The sequence below is a fragment of the Melanotaenia boesemani genome, chromosome 19 (assembly GCF_017639745.1).
Source record: "Melanotaenia boesemani isolate fMelBoe1 chromosome 19, fMelBoe1.pri, whole genome shotgun sequence".
Classification (NCBI taxonomy): Eukaryota; Metazoa; Chordata; class Actinopteri; order Atheriniformes; family Melanotaeniidae; genus Melanotaenia; species Melanotaenia boesemani.
In genome coordinates this window covers 26935036-26953189 of record NC_055700.1, presented here as the reverse complement: position 1 = coordinate 26953189, position 18154 = coordinate 26935036, and the positions used below count along the sequence as shown (strand labels likewise).

At 41.9% G+C, this 18154-nt stretch overlaps 1 protein-coding gene across 1 annotated transcript in view; it reads right to left on the bottom strand.

Moving 5' to 3' along the window:
• fech (ferrochelatase) overlaps positions 1 to 18154 on the bottom strand; it is a 32043-nt gene that overhangs the window by 246 nt on the left and 13643 nt on the right. The window contains exons 7-11 of the mRNA XM_041970110.1: positions 10168 to 10266; positions 8529 to 8636; positions 6851 to 7015; positions 4603 to 4662; positions 1 to 2235 (exon numbers count right to left, since the gene is read on the bottom strand). The exon at positions 1 to 2235 is cut by the window's left edge and continues 246 nt beyond it. Of these exons, the coding sequence (XP_041826044.1) occupies positions 2077 to 2235; positions 4603 to 4662; positions 6851 to 7015; positions 8529 to 8636; positions 10168 to 10266 (591 nt within the window). The 3' untranslated portion in view covers positions 1 to 2076. The remainder of the gene's footprint in view (positions 2236 to 4602; positions 4663 to 6850; positions 7016 to 8528; positions 8637 to 10167; positions 10267 to 18154) is intronic.

Here is an 18154-nt window from a genome sequence, read left to right as displayed (position 1 = left end):
TGGATTTAAACATAATTGAGCTATCAATGACCCAGGTCCCAGCAGAAACATATCAATCTTAATTTCAGGGTAGATTTTTTATTTTCCCTGTTAGCATCTTTACATCAGATATTTACACGTAAGAAATACATTAAGCGTAGATCCAGTATTTCTAGTTAGCCAGTGTAAAAAGGCACATTATCGTGGCATGATGGGACAAAAACAGTAGCGAGGAAAAAGAGTCAGTAATGAAATATCAACTTCCCATCCAAATTTCTTACTATATAATTATACATTCTTATCTCAAGGGCATGGGACAGGTATGTTTTTAGTAGTTAGTAGTTTTTAAGAGCAGCAGCCATCCATGCCCAAACTAAATATGGCATCCGGTAACAGAACCTATTGAATTTGATTCTTCATTTTTATTTATTCCTAACCAAAGTCAGACGGGATAGGCTCTCCTGCAAACTTCTACAGGATAAGACAACTGCACGTGATGAATGAATGGATGTTTTGTAACTGCACTTAGATCAGAGGGGTGTAAATAATTGAGAAAATATTCTAGACAGACAGCAGACAGTCTGATGCAGTTTTTGTGCTACTTATGTGCTAATAATGTCAGCTTTCACAAACCCGACATTTTCTGGTCTCCTTGCACCAACAAAGATACAACATACAAATGAAATACTGAAAGATTTTCTCTTGTTGCTTCAGGTTCAAATAACCAATGGAAGCAAGAGAATGTGATCATTGTTCATGTCAGCTTTGCATACTCTGTTTAGTAAAAGCTAATTAGATCAGGGGTCTAGCTAACATTAGCTGCAGGTGTGGTGATGCCAAATGACCAAAACACACAAAAATGAATAGCCTGAGATGAAATTTGAGGAAAATGAGACAGAAAATAGTGAATGTGAAGTGAATAAAGTTGAATCTGATACTCCAAAGTTAGCAGCCCGTACTCTTTTGGGAAAACAATCCCTGAGTTTTCTTCATTTCCATACACACACTAATGGGCTGACAGATAAACAACAAACCTACAATATAGAAGTGCATTTGTTATTATCTTCACAAGCAATCAGGAACCACCCATCCTGATTTTATTCACATTATTCCCCCAAAAAGGACCTGGCTGATTTAAGCTTGGTCCTGTTTGTGTTGATCCATTGAGCCGTATTTCGGTATCCTTGGTATATGAATGTGGATGAATATTCGTGACCGTAGGGACGCGTGGCTGCCACATTTCTGTCAGTCTGCCCCAGGGCAGCCGTGGCTACACATGTATGAATGAGGAGTGAATGAATGGACACAATGTAAAGCACTTTAGGTGCCTTGAAAAGTGCTATTTAAATCTAATCCATTATTATTATGATTATTATTATTATTACTATTTAAAGAATGATTTGTGACCTCTACTCCACAGACTGTTTATGAATATTCAAATTTTTCCTCATCAGTTTATTTGTAAAATATTAAAATAAGTAATGAATATGTATAGCAACAGCATGTTTCTCCCAGATTTAAACCATATCATTAATATTAGGACACCCTGACTCTTTAGTTGCACTGTTGTTTATTGTAGGTATACAATGACTGACATGTCTTGAATCCTTAAACTGCTGCTTTCCCTCTCTTTTCTCTCCGATATTCACAAATAAGGCAGCGCCAGCAGCTCTGACCTCCTTCAATCACATTGCAGGGTTTGCAGCAGGACGAGTGGGGTTACTGTTTTTTGGACAGTGGTATGGAGCGAGGGGAGAGAGGGGAACCAAATAACCATATACCTTCAGAACAACACCAGCGAGATAAATTTGTGACTGGAATGCCATTATGGGAAGATGTTATCGTCGCTTCTTTTTTATCTTCACACACTTTAACCAAAAAACCTTACAGGATGAGGAAGGTAAGAAAAAAAATCTAATCTCTAATCTTTGTAATGTACCTGCAGAAACCATTAAGTGCCATTTTCTGGATTCTTTGGGACATGGATGCTCTTGCTTGGGAGATTGTGCGTATCTGTGTATGAAGCTTTCATTTAAAAAAAAAAAAAAAAGGTCTATAGCCTCTCCAGGAGTAGCCCTGTTGTAAAAAAACAGGGCTTCAGGATGTGTGATGGCATGTTTCTACAAGTTTCTGGCTGGCAAAGAAGGCCTTGGTCTCTCCACAGGTGGGGTTGGTGCACAGCGGGCAGCGCAGGGTCAGCTGGCGGGAACACGGCTCGTTGGACTTCAGGTGGGACTGGACGAGGTCTGCGAGGGCCTGGACACAAGTTAACACAGGTTTAAAATTTAGAGGAAGGAAAATGTTGCTGCTGCTTCAGGAGCCTTTTCTCCCCAAGACCTTACAGTCCTGGGAAAAAGAAACTATACCCTACTGCCCCTGCCCCCACCATAGAAATAATGACTAGAAAATTATATTTTTTTAAATATAAAGCCTTTACTTGGCCCTTTAACAAAATGTAATAAATAAATGAAATGAACAAAAATACACTGCCAGTCCTCACCTGGATTTAAGGTAAGAGCGTCCTAATGCATCATTACTGCATAAATGATGTTTCAGCTGTAACAAGTTATGTAACTGAAGCAGGAACCTTCTCAACCATGTTGGAGGACACATCCCATGGTCATGGAAAGCATGTCTTCCTGTTTCAGAAGGGCCGGATCATTGGCATTTAACAAAGAACACATCTAAGTAGATGCTGAAACTACTAAAACTGAGTTAAAAACAATCCAACACATTATTAAAAACTATGGTGAACCATCGTCTTCCAGGGGATGTGGTCGGAGATAACTTAAATGTTTGGTGAAATCATATTATAAAAAAACATCAGCAGGACTCAGGACTATGTTTAATAGTGAAAGTAAGAACATTTACAAATGAATAATGTGAAGGAACTCAAGGGACTGAACAGCTGTGTAGCTATAAGAAAACCACTAACCAGTGAGGATAACCGGAGAAAAAAAACTAAACCCTGGAACAATGGAAGAAGGTACAAGCCTGTGGGGGCAGTCTATGATCTGGGGTTGCAGCAGTTGGTTAGGTCTAGGTTCAGGTCCAGGACCATGTGTGTCCAAAGAATGAGGTCAGCTGATGCCTGAATGTACTGAATGAGCAGATTATTCAATCTTCCCCGATGGCACGGCCATATTCCAAGATAATAACGTCAGGATTCATCAGGGTCTAAGTATGAACGGTTCGAATGGGTCAGGGAGGAGAAGACTGTGCAGCAGTCCAACTCTCTCATCACCAGAACAAGGTGTCGGAGGAAAATGAATGACGGAAATAAATCTAACATTGAAATGATGCTGCAGAGAATGATGCCGGGATCAAAGCGAAAGGAGGTGCAACGGAATATTAGAGTCTGACTTTTATTTCTATTTATGAGACAGACAGACAGACATACAGACAGACATATAGACAGACATATAGACAGACAGACAGACAGACAGACACACAGACAGACAGACATATAGACAGACAGACAGACAGACATACATACAGACAGGCAGACAGACATATAGACAGACAGACAGATATATAGACAGACAGACAGACATATAGACAGTCAGACAGACAGATAGACAGACAGACATATAGACAGACAGACAGACAGACATACAGATAGACAGACATACAGACAGACAGACAGACAGACATACAGACAGACAGACAGACATATAGACAGACAGACAGACAGACATACAGACAGACATACAGACAGACAGGCAGACAGACAGACATATAGACAGACAGACAGACATATAGACAGACAGACAGATATATAGACAGACATACAGACAGACAGGCAGACAGACAGATATATAGACAGACAGACACTTTATTGATTCCAAATGAAATTAGGGGAATATTGTAAAAAGGAGGAGTCTAAAACTGGAACAAGCTGGGAAAATGTGACGAGGTGTTTATGGAAATATGAAGCATCAGCATCATCATGTTTGTCTTTTTTCCCTCCAGCAGCTGCTGCTTGCAGACGGCAGCAACTCACTAAGAAACTAAAAACCACACCAAGGAAACCATCCTTCAGTAACTACCAACTAATCATCCTCTGGATATTGATTTCTTCTCTCTCACACACACACACACACACACACACACACACACACTCTCTCTCTGAGACTTGGTGAGGGGTCTCTGAGCACGACGGGTCTGACCAGCCAGCCAGCCGGGCGGTTCAGTTCTACTGTAGTCAGCTCTAAAGGTTTCCATTGATCTGCCCCCTTCCTTTAATAAACCCTGCACACACACACACACACACACACACACACACACACACACACTAATAGTTGTTACAGCTGGAGGAGTTGCCTGTTGTGAGAAAGGTTTCAGGGTTGAGGACTGAAGGAGGGAGGGAAGACAGGAAAGAGGGGAGGCAGAAGGATGGAGGAAAGGAAGGGAGCAGGTATCCATTTATTGACCACCTCATGCCTGCAGTTCACTTTGTTCACAGGAACTTCTGCTGCCGTCTCCTTTTCTGTTTTTGCTATGCTCGGCTACTCTCTTCTTCCCCGTTCATGTAGTTCTCATCATTATATTTTTGGTTCCGTGTCTTCTCAGCTGGAACCTTCATTGGATTTTAACTGATTAGGCAACTCGTGCAAAAGTTACCTTCATAAATAGTGGGTTTCCATTCAGTGACTCTGCTCTCCTGATGTTCTCCACTCCACACTGAAAAGACACAAAACACAGACATGTCTTCTCAAAACCCTTCACCTTTTGTAAATATATTAAGTGTAATTTGGTAAGAACACTTAAAAAAAGCTGTAAATCTTCCAAATGAGAAATTGTTGGGTGATGGTTTCCAGCTGGTTGAAGAGAGAAAAAGCAACAAAAGCATTAAAACCATTTCAAGGTTCTCAACATGTGTGGAAAATTGCTCTCATTCTGTTGGACAAGGATGTCAAGAAAAAGAAAAGCTTTTTCTCTCAGGTTTTCTAATACTTTAACAGCAGGTTTCATTTCAGAGTGAAAATCATGGAACAATGGATGTTCCAACATGCACAGAAGAACCTCATGTTATAGCTCCACCTGGTCCTTGAATTAGACCACTTTTTTTTGTCTAATTCCTTGGACGGGGTCAGGTGCATTTGCAGGATCACACTTATTTAACGCAGTTTATTACTCACATTCATTAATACTTACACTGTTACCATGACATCGTGTAGGTTTACTGAATAACAGCTACAGTTGTGTTCTTGTTGCTGGCGTTGGTGCTCACGTTACTCTCAGTTTGTCTTCTTACAGGTACTCCTGATAATTGTCTGCTTTGTTTTTTTGTTTTGTTTTTTTTTTTTACAGATGATGGTAAGATGTTTTCTGATGATGGTAAGATGTTTTCTGTTGTTTCTTTCCAAAATAAACCATGTTAAAATAAACTAAATTAATGTAGAGAAATTTAAATTTTGTCATTCACTTCAGTGACATCTTTTATCTACTAAATGCATTCTTTTTTTAAACCAAGTTTACAAATTTTTTCTACTTTATTCTTTATATTTATTGAGTGAAGATTGTAAAGTGCTTATGAACAGCTGGGGGAATTTCCTTCAGGATCAAAAAAAAAGAAGAAAAAGTTGGTGGTAAATGGTCTGTATTTATATAGTGCTTTTACTGTACCTGGAATGTTACCCAAAGCGCTTTACATTATACATCACAGTCACCCATTCACACACACATTCACACACACAGGCGTGGATTGGCTGCCACATTTCCGTCAGGCTGCCCCAGGGCAGCTGAAAACGTAGCTTAGCATCACCAGGGATGAGTGAGGAGTGAATGAATAATGGAGACAATGTAAAGCGCTTTGTGTGCCTAGAAAAGTGCTATATAAACCTAATCCATTATTACTGTAAACCAGTTTGTTTGTGATTCTGGGTGTTTGCAAATGTGTTCAAATTCACACAAATACAAACCAGTTTTGTCACAGAATAACTTTACACGTGCAAACATTACAAACAGCACAAACATTTCTATTTTCATCCAGAGTTTTAACCTCAATCTCACAGATCAGATCATTGTCATGTAAAAACAAAACATCCTCCTTTGTGCACAAACTGTCTGATATGCACAGACCACATTACATTTACCAACAGATTGTCTAACGTGTGCATGTGGGATTTTCATAAATACATGGTGCATTTAGGTGCTGGTGGAAAGCTGGGTCATTTCTTCAGATGTTCTTATACAGTCACTTCAGAGGGTGAAGGACACCTTGAACACTTTGAATGATGCCTACTATCAGGTGATTCATGCACAAGCAGGAGTCTTTAACATAGAAAAAATCACAACTGTGAGGCTGAGGGTTAAAATCTGTAAAATACCAACATCTGTGCCATTTGTACAGTGTGCATGTGTAAATTCATTTTATATTCAAATTGCTTTATTTTTGTATTTGAACATGTATGCAAGAACCCGAAGTTAAGCACAAACCAGTTTACACAGTTTAATACACATCTGTAACAAGTCGATAGACAGCCTTGATCGATCCATTAACTGATGACACCTCCTGAAAATGTAGATCAGATCAAGTCTGAGAATTAGATAAACATTTCTCATTTTCTTTATTTTAACATGAACCCAATATTTTAAGGTCAGGGTTGGTTCGTTTGGATTCAGTACCTACAGTAAAAAGTCACAGGCTGTGATCCTTTGTGATCTCCAGCTTAGATGAATAATAATTACAGCCTTGAAGGTATTCTAACCTACAACTTATTTAACCACCAGAATGCCACAATAGATCATGTGAAGGTCCTCTTTCAGGGCCACCATGTAACATAAAGCATTTTATATATAAATAAGTGGATTCTAAGCTGACACGGGGAGGGAAAACCTGCCCCCACGAAGCAGCGGTTTTCCTCACCTCTTCCCCCAGCACCTGTGCGTACTCGATGTCCAGCTCATGTAATGTCTCTATGTGGTCTGAGGTGAAGGCGATGGGCACCAGCAGCAGGTTCTTCTTCCCTCGTTCACACAGACCTTTAATGACCTCGTCTGTCTGGGGTCCGAGCCACGGCATGGGGCCTACCTGCCAGACCAAACACAGGGCACAGATATTTAACCAAGACTTTAAAAATTACTGAATGATCAGAAAATTTCCCATGTTTCTATACTGGCTATACCGGTGTGCTTCTTATTAAAAGGAACCCTGTCAGGACTTAAAGTTTCAGTTAAAATCAGCTTTACACACATTTCTTCCACTCTGGAGCACTTCAGACCTCGTGTGTGAATTATGGAAGTCACGGATCACCAGCTCCGGTCCTTTTGGATGTTTCTCTGCTGCAACACCTGATTCAGACAAAACGGATCTCTCCCAACTTGTCAAGTTCTGCACCAGTCTGTTAATGACCCAGTTATTTAAATCAGGTGTGTTGCTGCAGGGAAACATCCAACACCTGCAGGATACCGGCCCTCCAGCACTGGACCAAGAACCGCTGAATGTTCCCCAGCTGCTGCTGTTTGGTAAGCATGTGGCTCCATCTTGTGGAAAAGAAATGTTACTGCAGCCAGAAAAGTTCTGAATATTACTGCTCAACACTATGTCTGGTTATTACCAAGTAAAGCTCTTTTTTCTTTTTGTTTCTGGCTGCTGATCAAATCCACTTGATTAGTTAGTGGATCAGCAGCAGGGTTTGACCACCTCTATGAAAACAGATTGGTCATGTTTGTAAATGAGAATAAGTTCTCAGATATTTTACCTGGTAAAATAAAGGTGAAATAAATAAAACTGGTGGTTTCTTTGTTTGGAGACGTCAGAGCAGCTGTTCTTTTTCACTGAATCATATTATATTGCAGCATTTAGGGTGAATGCAACCGCAAAGACTCATGGGAGTTCATGTTGGTAAAAACAGACCTTATAGTGTTCTGTTAGTTATTATAAATCCAGTAGGTGTTAGTTAAATGACAGAACTCGCTGACGTTTTCCTATCATCACTATTCATGAAATGATCTGCTGTCTGTGCCACTCAGGGCTGTTTGTGTAAAGGAAATCATGCTTGAAATTCTACATGTGACAGAAAAAGCTTTGCAGACAGTAGTGGACCAATTTAATTAACACATCTAATTATGTATAACTAACAGAAGCATTAGTTGGTGAAACGAAAGAAAATTAGAAATAGTGTTTGGTCAGGTGCAAAAACTAATTCATCTGCAGCAGGTAGATCCTAATATGGCAGTAAAAGAGAATCCTGAAGAAGCTGGACCTGGAAATCCTGAAACTACAAATAGAAATCAATCGTTTCGATGTACGATGTAGTTTTAATTAAAAAAACTGGATCATTTAGGCATTTTTGTCCTCCCAAGACTGACAACTGAATGAACTGGAGGAAGTAGAGCCTTTAAAAGTTTAAAAGTCTTTAATTTGGACTTGAAGCAAATAAACTTAAAATAAATAAATAAAATCAGGAAATCGTAGCTTTTTCCAGCCCTCTGGAAAACCACAGGGGTGTGTATACTTTTCATTCGCACTTCAACTTCTATCATAGCTTAAGACACAAAATGAGTGAGATGTCTTGATGTCTTGTGTGTGTTTATTTTCTCACCCTGGACTGCCACACCAGTCTGTAGGGGTTACAGTGTCCCAGTCTCTCCATGACCCGCTGTACTGTAGCTCCCACTTCCTGAGGATACGGGTCGCCTCTGTTTACAACCTGTGCACGACACACGCAGATAGCACCAGCATTGTTAACACAAGCACAGCAACACGTAACTACGACTATAGCTGCAGTACTACAATCTTTAGTAGTGGTGGTACTTATAATAGTACGTCAAATAAAATACATGCTTTCAGTTCTATAAAACACCTACTGGAGAGACCAAGCAGAGTGTCTGGAGCTAAAGCTGAGAAACGATGATTTAAGTTGGTGCTGTCATGAGGAATCAGGAACATACACACACTTCACTTTATCAGGTCTACCTGTTCAACCCCAGGTTAACACAAATATCTAACTAGCCAATCACATGGAAGCAACTCAACACATTAGTCATGTAGACGTGGTGAAGACGACTGAAGTTCAGTCTGAGCATCAGAATGAGGAAAGAAAGAGGATTTAAGCAGCTTTGAGCGTGACATGGTTGTTGGTCTGAGTATTTACTGGGATTTTCACACACAACCATATCTAGGGTTTACAGAGAATGTTCTGAAGAAGAGAAAATATCCAGAGCAGAAGTTGTTTGGACCAGAATGTCTTGTTGATGTCAGAGGTCAGAGGAGAATGGACAGACTGGTTGGAGATGATGGAAAGACAACAGGAAGTCAAATCAGCACTGGCTCCAACCAAGATCTGCAGAACAGCATCTCTGAACACACAACACGTCCAGCCTTGAAGCAGATGGGCTACAGCAGCAGAAGACACACCAGGTGTCTCCTGTCAGCTAAGAACAGGAAACTGAGGCTACAATTCACACACACTCACCAACACTGGACAATAGAAGATGGAGAAACGTTGCTGGTCTGATGAGTCTCCATTTCAGCTCCACATTCAGATGCTAGACTCAGAATCTGCTGGAAACATCATGAAAACATGGATCCATCCTGCCTTGGATCAATATGTCAGGCTGCTGCTGGTGTGATGGTGGGGGGATATTTTCTTGGACCACTTTGGGCCCCTTAGTACCAACGTGACCTGGTTTAACCAGCACAGCCTACCTGAGTATTGTTGCTGACCATGTCCATCCCTTTATGACCACAGTGGAGCATCTTCTGATGCTACTTCCAGCAGGATAATGCACCATGTCACAAAGCTCAGATCATCTCCACCTGCTTCCTAGAACATGACGATGAGTTCACTGGACTCCAACGGCCTCCACAGCCACCAGATCTCAGTCCAGTAGAGCAGCTTTGGGATGTGGTGGAACGGGAGATTCTCATCATGGATGCAGCAACTGTGTGATGCTGTCATGTCAATATGGAGCAAAACCTCAGAGGAAGGTTTCCACCACCTTGTTAAATCTATGACACCAAGAATGAAGGCAGTTCTGAAGGAAAAAGCTGCTACTAGCAAGGTGGACCTGATAAAGTGACCTGTGTGTATGACAGATATGGTTAATGGTTTTGTAAATGTATTATTTAATACCTTCTTGATCAGGAGCTCAGCCTTATATCCACTATGTGTAATCTCCTAAACCCCACTGCGAGCTGGTTGCTGGTACTGGAGTACTAGCAGCATCTCTAATACTTACAGCCATGGGGAGCGAGTGTGCTGAGAATAAAATGACGACATCATCTCTCTTTTCTTCTGGAAACTTCAACAGTTCGTTTCTGACATGTTCTGCAAAACACTGACCACACACACACACAGAGAAAAACCATCACTTTTATGCTTCTTTTCTTTCTTGTGTAAATATTTTTGTTGTTGTCCAGTAAAAAGTCTACTTCTTACTAATAAAACACGTGTAAAAACCAGATGTTTTTCTCAGCACGCTGACAGTCACACTGCTGCATTCTTCCAGTGTTTTGCTCTCAATATACAAGTGTGAGTGTTTACTTTCTATATTCTATCTTTTAAAGACACAGAGACCATTTTACGTGTTTTTATCTCCTCATGTCTCGACTACTGCAACAGTCTTTGTACGTACGTTTCAACCAGAAGTCTATTAATCAGCTCTGCATGGTTCAGAATTCAGCTGCCACAAATTACCGCAGTCACGATTACTTGCTTTCACAATTATTGCAGTATTACATGGCATGATTATTTAATAGAAAAATTCCTCAATTTTGTCATTTTCCATGAAAGCTCATGAACCACATCAACATGACTGGCCCACATCCTGCAGCCGTCCTCTAAACGTAAAGTTTGAAAATGATCTAAAACTTCATAAATAAGGAGGATGAATAGTTTTTTATGGATTCGGTTCATCGCTGTGACCAGATACCTACATGCACAAAATCAGCATCTGTCACAAAGATGATGCCAAATTTGGATTTTTAATATGGCATGAGCAATAACAAGTTTGTCGCATTAGTGTTTACAAAAAAAAAGAGAAAAAAGAAAGAAAAATAGCTTAATTCCACAGATTAATCTCTTTGCGTTAATGCATCAATTCTGGCCTAATTAAAACACAATAATTAATTAAAGCTGCAAGCAGCGATGAAGGCCCTCGCACCTCTGGCGCCGCTCTGGCCTATTGCACCGCCCCCTCGGCCTGCAACCTCCCTCCCCAAGCAAGCTCGCTCTGGCTGGCAGCCGTACGCTCAGTCGTCCCCATGTTTCTGCCTCGTGTGGTCATTGTCTCTCTCTGACCATCATCTCATACATCAATGGGCCTAATAATGACATCAGAAGTGGTCATGACCTTGTTCTGACCAATAGTGTGAAACAAATCCAAACACAATCATGCTTTTAAGATCTGCAGATATCAACATGGCCAGTAGGTGGAGCTATAGTGTTTGATCTTGTACTAACATGTTGAGGTTCGGACTTTAATGACAACTGCCAAGTATCACGTCATTGGGTCAACCGAGTCCAGAGTTATAGCCACTTCCTGTTTGATGGCGAGGGACAGAAACCTCACAGGCAGCCATTTTATTCATGATGGTGTAAGCAGTTTGTTATATTGTGAGTCATGTGTTCATCAAGGATAATATTGATGAGTTTGAGTAGGTGTGTAGGGTTTTCAATGGGATAAAAGGGGTACTTCCTGTTTCCAGGGGGCGGGGCTATGGCGTTGAAAACATCAGGACATGAAGAGGCTTTTTGGTTTGTACTGGCATGTTATATAAATATGCCACATTTCATGAATGTCAGTCAAAGCAGTGGTTGGAGCTGATAGAATAAATAATTATAGGGGGCGCTATAGAGCCACATAACCAGCATATGTCTATTTAAATCAGTTCCAGGCCTGACCACTGTCCTTCCTGCCGAGTTTGGTGGAGATCGGGAGTACTATGGGTCAGTTGCAAATACTTCCTGTTTCATGGCGATGAACGCCATTTGCCATGGTTTTGCTTGAGGAAGGAACTTGAGGATTGTTTTCGGTAGTATCACGAAAGAGTTTGACCTGATCTGAAGCACTTTTGAGTGTGTGGAGTTCATTCCTGAGGAGAGGGACCCCAGTGTCTGAAAAAGACACTTCCTGTTGAAAGTGGGCGGGGCTTAGACCAAGACCAGAAGTAGTTCAATGTATCTGTTCAGGAACAGACCCTGAGTAATTACTGTGAGTGTGATGGTGATTGGATGAAAATTGAGGGATTTATACTGATTAATGATGTCATGGCGTTTTATCCAAGTTTGTCATGACGCCACCGTCTGGCCATGCAGCGTTGAGCATTGTCCAGGTGACAACATCTGGACATGTAGATGTGGTCAGCATGGAAATGACATCAAACGGGGCCATTTTGGTCAAGATAGGTTGTTTTATATGTAAGTTATGTCAGTTTCGTCTCTCATGGCGAGATATCAAAGTTTGAGGCCACGCCCCCGCCATGCTCTTTCTCCTTTGAGAAAGTTTTGCATAACTTTTGATCACACATGCCTCTGGAAGCTTCAGAGTGATTTAGAGGTAAATACGATATAATCTGTAGGAGGAGTTCGTTCAAATGCAATGGCAAGAAACAGGCCAAAATGACCCTGAAAATGACACGTTTTACAAAATGGCCGACTTCCTGTTGAAATTAGCAAAAAGGTGTAATGGACAGTTTTGTGCATCCTGGCATAGTAAATCAATGTGGTGAATTTCATGCATGTCGGTCCACGTAGGGGGCGAGGCTGGTTGATCAAAATATTGTAGGGGGCGCTATAGAGCCACTATGTCACTATTCCAGCATATGTCAATTTGGCTCAGTTCCACGTCTGAATACGATCCTTCCTGCCGAGTTTGGTGGAGATCGATGATACACCGGGTGAGTTACAAGTACTTCCTGTTTGATGGCGTCGGACCAAGATTCGCCATGGTTACGTTTGGCGAAGGAACTTGAGATTTTTATTGTAGTATCATGAAAGGGTTTGACCTGTTGTGAAGCACTTTCAAGTGTCTGGGGTTCATGCCTGAGGAGAAGGACCACGACAACTGCAAAAAAGCACTTCCTGTTGAAAGTGGGCGGGGCTTAGGGCTAGACCGGAAGTGGTCATATGGGTGTGTTCGGGACCGGACCATGACTAAGCCCTGTGAGTTTGATGGTGATTGGGTGAAAAATGAGGGAGTTATACTGATTGATGATGTCATGGCGTCTTATCAAAGTTCGCCATGGCGCCACGGTCTTGCTTTGCAGCGTAGAGCAACAGTCTTCACCGGATATAATCCCCAACTTGTTTTCAGGTGTCTGATGCAGTTTGACCCCGGTTGTGTTCAAAACGTCAGAGAAGTGGGCCTTCGAGTAAAAAACATGACTTCCTGTTGCCAGGGGGCGTGGCCTATTCATAATCCCATAATGACCACATAGATGTGTTGAGGATGGGACTAGTATCATACGAGGCCATTTTGGGTCAGAAAAGTTGTTTTATGTGGGAGTTATATCAATTTCGTCTTTCATGGCGAGACATCAAAGTTTGAGGCCACGCCCCCTGTACGCCGTTACTCCTTTGAGAGAGTTTTGCATAACTTTTGATCACACATGGCTTCTGAACATCCTCAGCCATTTTGGTGTCAATACGATAATATCTCTAGGAGGAGTTCGTTCAAATGCGAGGTCAGTAAAACGCCAAAATGGCGATTTTGACCCAAAATGGCCGCCTTCCTGTTTTTTTTAGAGCAGTTCTCCAAGAGGATTTTTTGTTCGCCTGAGCATTTAGAACATGTGTAGTGAGTTTCATAAAGAATGATGACGTGCAGTGGCGGGGCACCATAAATAGGTGGCGCTCTTGTTCAATTTTGCCCGAACAGTCCCGAGCACCCCAAAATATGAAATTTTTCACATTCCTTTGGGGGGGTACGCAAAATTTGGTGAGTTTTGGGGTATGTTGAGACCCCCAAAAATGCAATTCATTTGACGGGAGAATAATAAGAATAATTAAAGCTGCAAGCAGCGTTGGAGGCCCTCGCACCTCTGGCGCCGCTTCGGCCTATTGCACCGCCCCATCGGCCAAGAGCCTCCCTCCAGCAACACAGCCTCTCTTGCCCACAGCCATATACCCATTCTTCCAGAGTTTATCTCCATCAAGAGGTGATTTTCCTCATCAGAAGATCAACTTGCACGTCAGCCTGTCCAGTGATGACATCTGAAGCATTTCATGACCTTGTTTCTTACAAACTGTGTTGAATTCCCACAATCTGGAGCATGATTTCATCAAGAGGAAAATTCCACGTGGCCACTAGGTGGTGGTAAAGTTGTTTTAATGTACGACCATGTTCAGATTGGAACTCTAATGAGAACAGGAAAATATTAGCTCAATTGGTCAACTGACAGCAGGGTTAGTGCCACTTCCTGTATAATGGCGAAGGATTTAAACCATCACAGGAAGCCATTTTAATCATGATGCTGTAAGAAGTCAGTCATATTTTCAACCATGAGTTCATGAAGGATGATATTAATGAGTTAGAATTAGTTATACAGAGGATAAAGGGTTAAAATGGTGGGACTTCCTTTTCCCAGGGCTATGGTGTTGAGAACATCAGGACATGAAGTGGCTTTTTTGTTTGTCCTGGCATGTTATATAAATATGCCACATTTTACTATGTCGTTCAAAGCAGTGGGTGGAGCTGATAGACTAAATATTGATAGGGGGCGCTATAGAGCCATATTACCAGCATATGTGTATTTGAATCAGTTCCAGGCCTGACCACTGTCCTCCCTGCCAGGTTTGGTGGAGATCAGGAGTACATTGGGTCAGTTACAAGTACTTCCTGTTTCATGGCGGTGGACGCCATTTGCCATGTTTTGCTTGAGGAAGGAACTTGAGGTTTTTTTTCTCTTATATCATGAAAGGGTTTGACCTGATCTGAAGCACTGTAGAGTGTGTGAGGTTAATCCCTGACGAGAGGGACCCTGCTGCAGGAAAAAGGCACTTCCTGTTTCAAGTGGGCGGGGCTTAGGCCAAGACCAGAAGTAATTACATATATCTGTTAAGAAGCAGACTCTGATTAATCAGTGCAAGTGTGATGCTGATTGGATGAAAATTGAGGGATTTATACTCAATAATGATGTCATGGCGTTTTATCCAACCTTGTCATGGCGCCACGGTCTCGCCATGCAGCGTTGAGCAATGTCCAGATGACAACATCAGGACTTGTAGATGTGGTCGGCATGGAAGTGAAGAGAAATATATGCAGTTTGGTACAGAATGAGTGTTGTATTGCAGAAATAATAGATTCCGTGCTTGTTGGCGAAACATCAAATCTTGATGAGGCGCCGCCGCTGAACGCCACCTCCTATTAGAAAATTTTCAATAACTTTTGACCACGCATGCCTCTGGAGTGTTCAGACTGAGTTTGAGGTAAATACGATAAAATCTGTAGGAGGAGTTCGTTCAAATGCAAGGCAAAGAAACATGCAAAAATGACCCCAAAAATGACACTTTTTTCAAAATGGCTGACTTCCTGTTGAAGTTATCATATAGGTCCAAGAGGCTTTTTTGTACATCCTTCCAAGTTCTATCAATATACTGGATTTCAGCCATATCAGTCAATGTAGTGGGCAGATATGATCAATTAAATATTTGTAGGTGGCGCTATAGAGCCATATTGCAATTTTTCCAACATATGTCAATGTGGCTGAGTTCTCGGCTGGTCCGCGCTCCTCCCTGCCAGGTTTGGTGTAGATCAGCAGTACAATGGGTCAGTTACAAGTACTTCCTGTTTGATGGCGTCGGACCGCTATTCGCCATGGTTACGTTTGGCGAAGGAGCTTGAGATTTTTATTGTGGTATCATGAAAGGGTTTGACCTGTTGTGAAGTACTTTCAAGTATGCACGTTTTATTCCTGAGGAGATGGACCCCTGCGTCTGAAAAAAAGCACTTCCTGTTGGAAGTGGGCGGGGCTTAGGGCTAGACCGGAATTGGTGATATGAATCTGTTCAGGGCCGGACCCTGATTAATCCCTGCAAGTCTGATGGGGATTGGATCAGAATTGAGGGATTTATAGTGATTTATGATGTCATGGCGTCTTATCAAAGTTCGCCATGGCGCCACGGTCTCGCCCTGCAGCATAGAGCAACAGTTTTCACTGGTTATCATCACCAACTTGTTTTCTGCTGTCTGACCCAGTTTGGACCTGGTTGTGTTCAAAACGTCAGATAAGAGGGTCTCCAAGTAAAAACCATGACTTACTGTCGCCAGGGGGCGTGGCCAATTCATAACCCAAATATTGACATGTAGATGTGTTCAGGATGGGACTGGCATCATACATGGCCATTTTGGTTCAGATACATTGTTTTATGTGGAAGCTATATCACTTTCGTTCTTCACGGCGACACATCAAAATTTGAGGCCCCACCCCCTCCATGCCCTTTCTCCTATTAGAAAACTTTCAATAACTTTTAAAGACACATGCCTTCTGGACATCCTGAGCTATTTTGGTAGCGGTACGATGAAATCTCTAGGAGGAGATAGATTTTGAAAATGTCAGTAAAACGCCAAAATGGCGACTTTGACCCAAAATGGCCGACTTCCTGTTGGTTTTAGTCTGTTGCTCCAAGAGGATTTTTTGTTCGCCCGAACATTTAGAATATTTGTAGCAATTTTCATAAAGATTGATGACGTGCAGTGGCGGGGCATCGTAAATAGGTGGCGCTCTCATTCAATTTTGCCCGAACAGTCCCAAGCACCCCAAAATATCAAATTTTTCACATTCCTTTGGGGGGGTACACAAAAATAGGCGCGTTTTCGTGCATGTTCAGGTACCCAAAAATGCCTCCAATGTTTAAGAAGAAGAAGAAGAAGAAGAAGAAGAAGAAGAAGAAGAAGAATTAAAGCTGCAAGCAGCGTTGGAGGCCCTCGCACCTCTGGCACCGCTTCGGCCTATTGCACCGCCCCCTCAGCCAGCAACCTTCCTCCGTAAGCACGGCCGCTTTTCCCCACAGCCATATGTCCTTTCTTCCAGAGTTTATCTCCATCAAGAGGTGATTTTCCTCATGAGAGGATCAACTTGCACCTCAGCCTGTCCAGTGATGACATCTGAAGCCTTCATGACCTTGTTTCTTACAAACTGTGTTGAAATACCACAAACTGGAGCATGATTTCATCAAGAGGAAATTTCCACGTATTTCTACTATAGTCGTTTTTCATGAAGAACCATGTTCAGGTTGGAACTCTAATGAGAACAGGAAAAAATCACCTCCTTTGTTCAACTGACAGCAGAGCTAGAGCGACTTCCTGTTTCATGGCGAAAAATATGACCATAGGGGGCGATATAGAGACAAATAACCAGCATATGTCTATTTGAATCAGTTCCAGGCCTGACCACTGTCCTCCCTGCTGAGTTTGGTGGAGATCAGGAGTACATTAGGTCAGTTACAAGTACTTCCTGTTTCATGGCGGTGGACGCCATTCAACATGGTTTTGCTTGACAACGGAACTTGAGGTTTTTTTTTCTGTAGTGTCATGAAAGGGTTTGACCTGATCTGAAGCACTGTAGAGTGTCTGAGGTTAATCCCTGATGAGCTGGACCCCGGTGTCTGAGAAAGGCACTTCCTGTTTCCAGGGGGCGTGGCTTAGGCCAAGACCAGAAGTAGGTACATGTATCTGTTCAGGAGCAGACCCTGATTAATTACAGAAAGTGTCATATTGATTGGATGAAAATTGAGGGATTTATACAGATTAATGTTGTCACGGCGCCTTATCCAACTTTGTCATGGCGCCACGGTCTCGCCATGCAGCGTTGAGCAATGTCCAGATGACAACATCAGGACTTGTAGTTGTGGTTGGCATGGAACTGAAGTGAAACATTTGCAGTTTGCTACAGAATGAGTGTTGTATTTCAGAAATAATGGATGACATGCTTGATGGCGAAACATCAAAACTTGATGAGGCGCCGCCGCTGAACGCCACTTCCTATTAGAAAATTTTCAATAACTTTTGCCCACACATGCCTCTGGAGTGTTCAGACTTAGTTTGAGGTAATTACGATAAAATCTGTAGGAGGAGTTCGTTCAAATGCAAGGCAAAGAAACATGCAAAAATAACCACCAAAATGACAATTTTTACAAAATGGCCGACTTCCTGTTGAAGTTATTATATAGGTCCAAGAGGCTTTTTTGTACATCCTTCCAAGTTCTATAAATGTTGTGGATTTCAG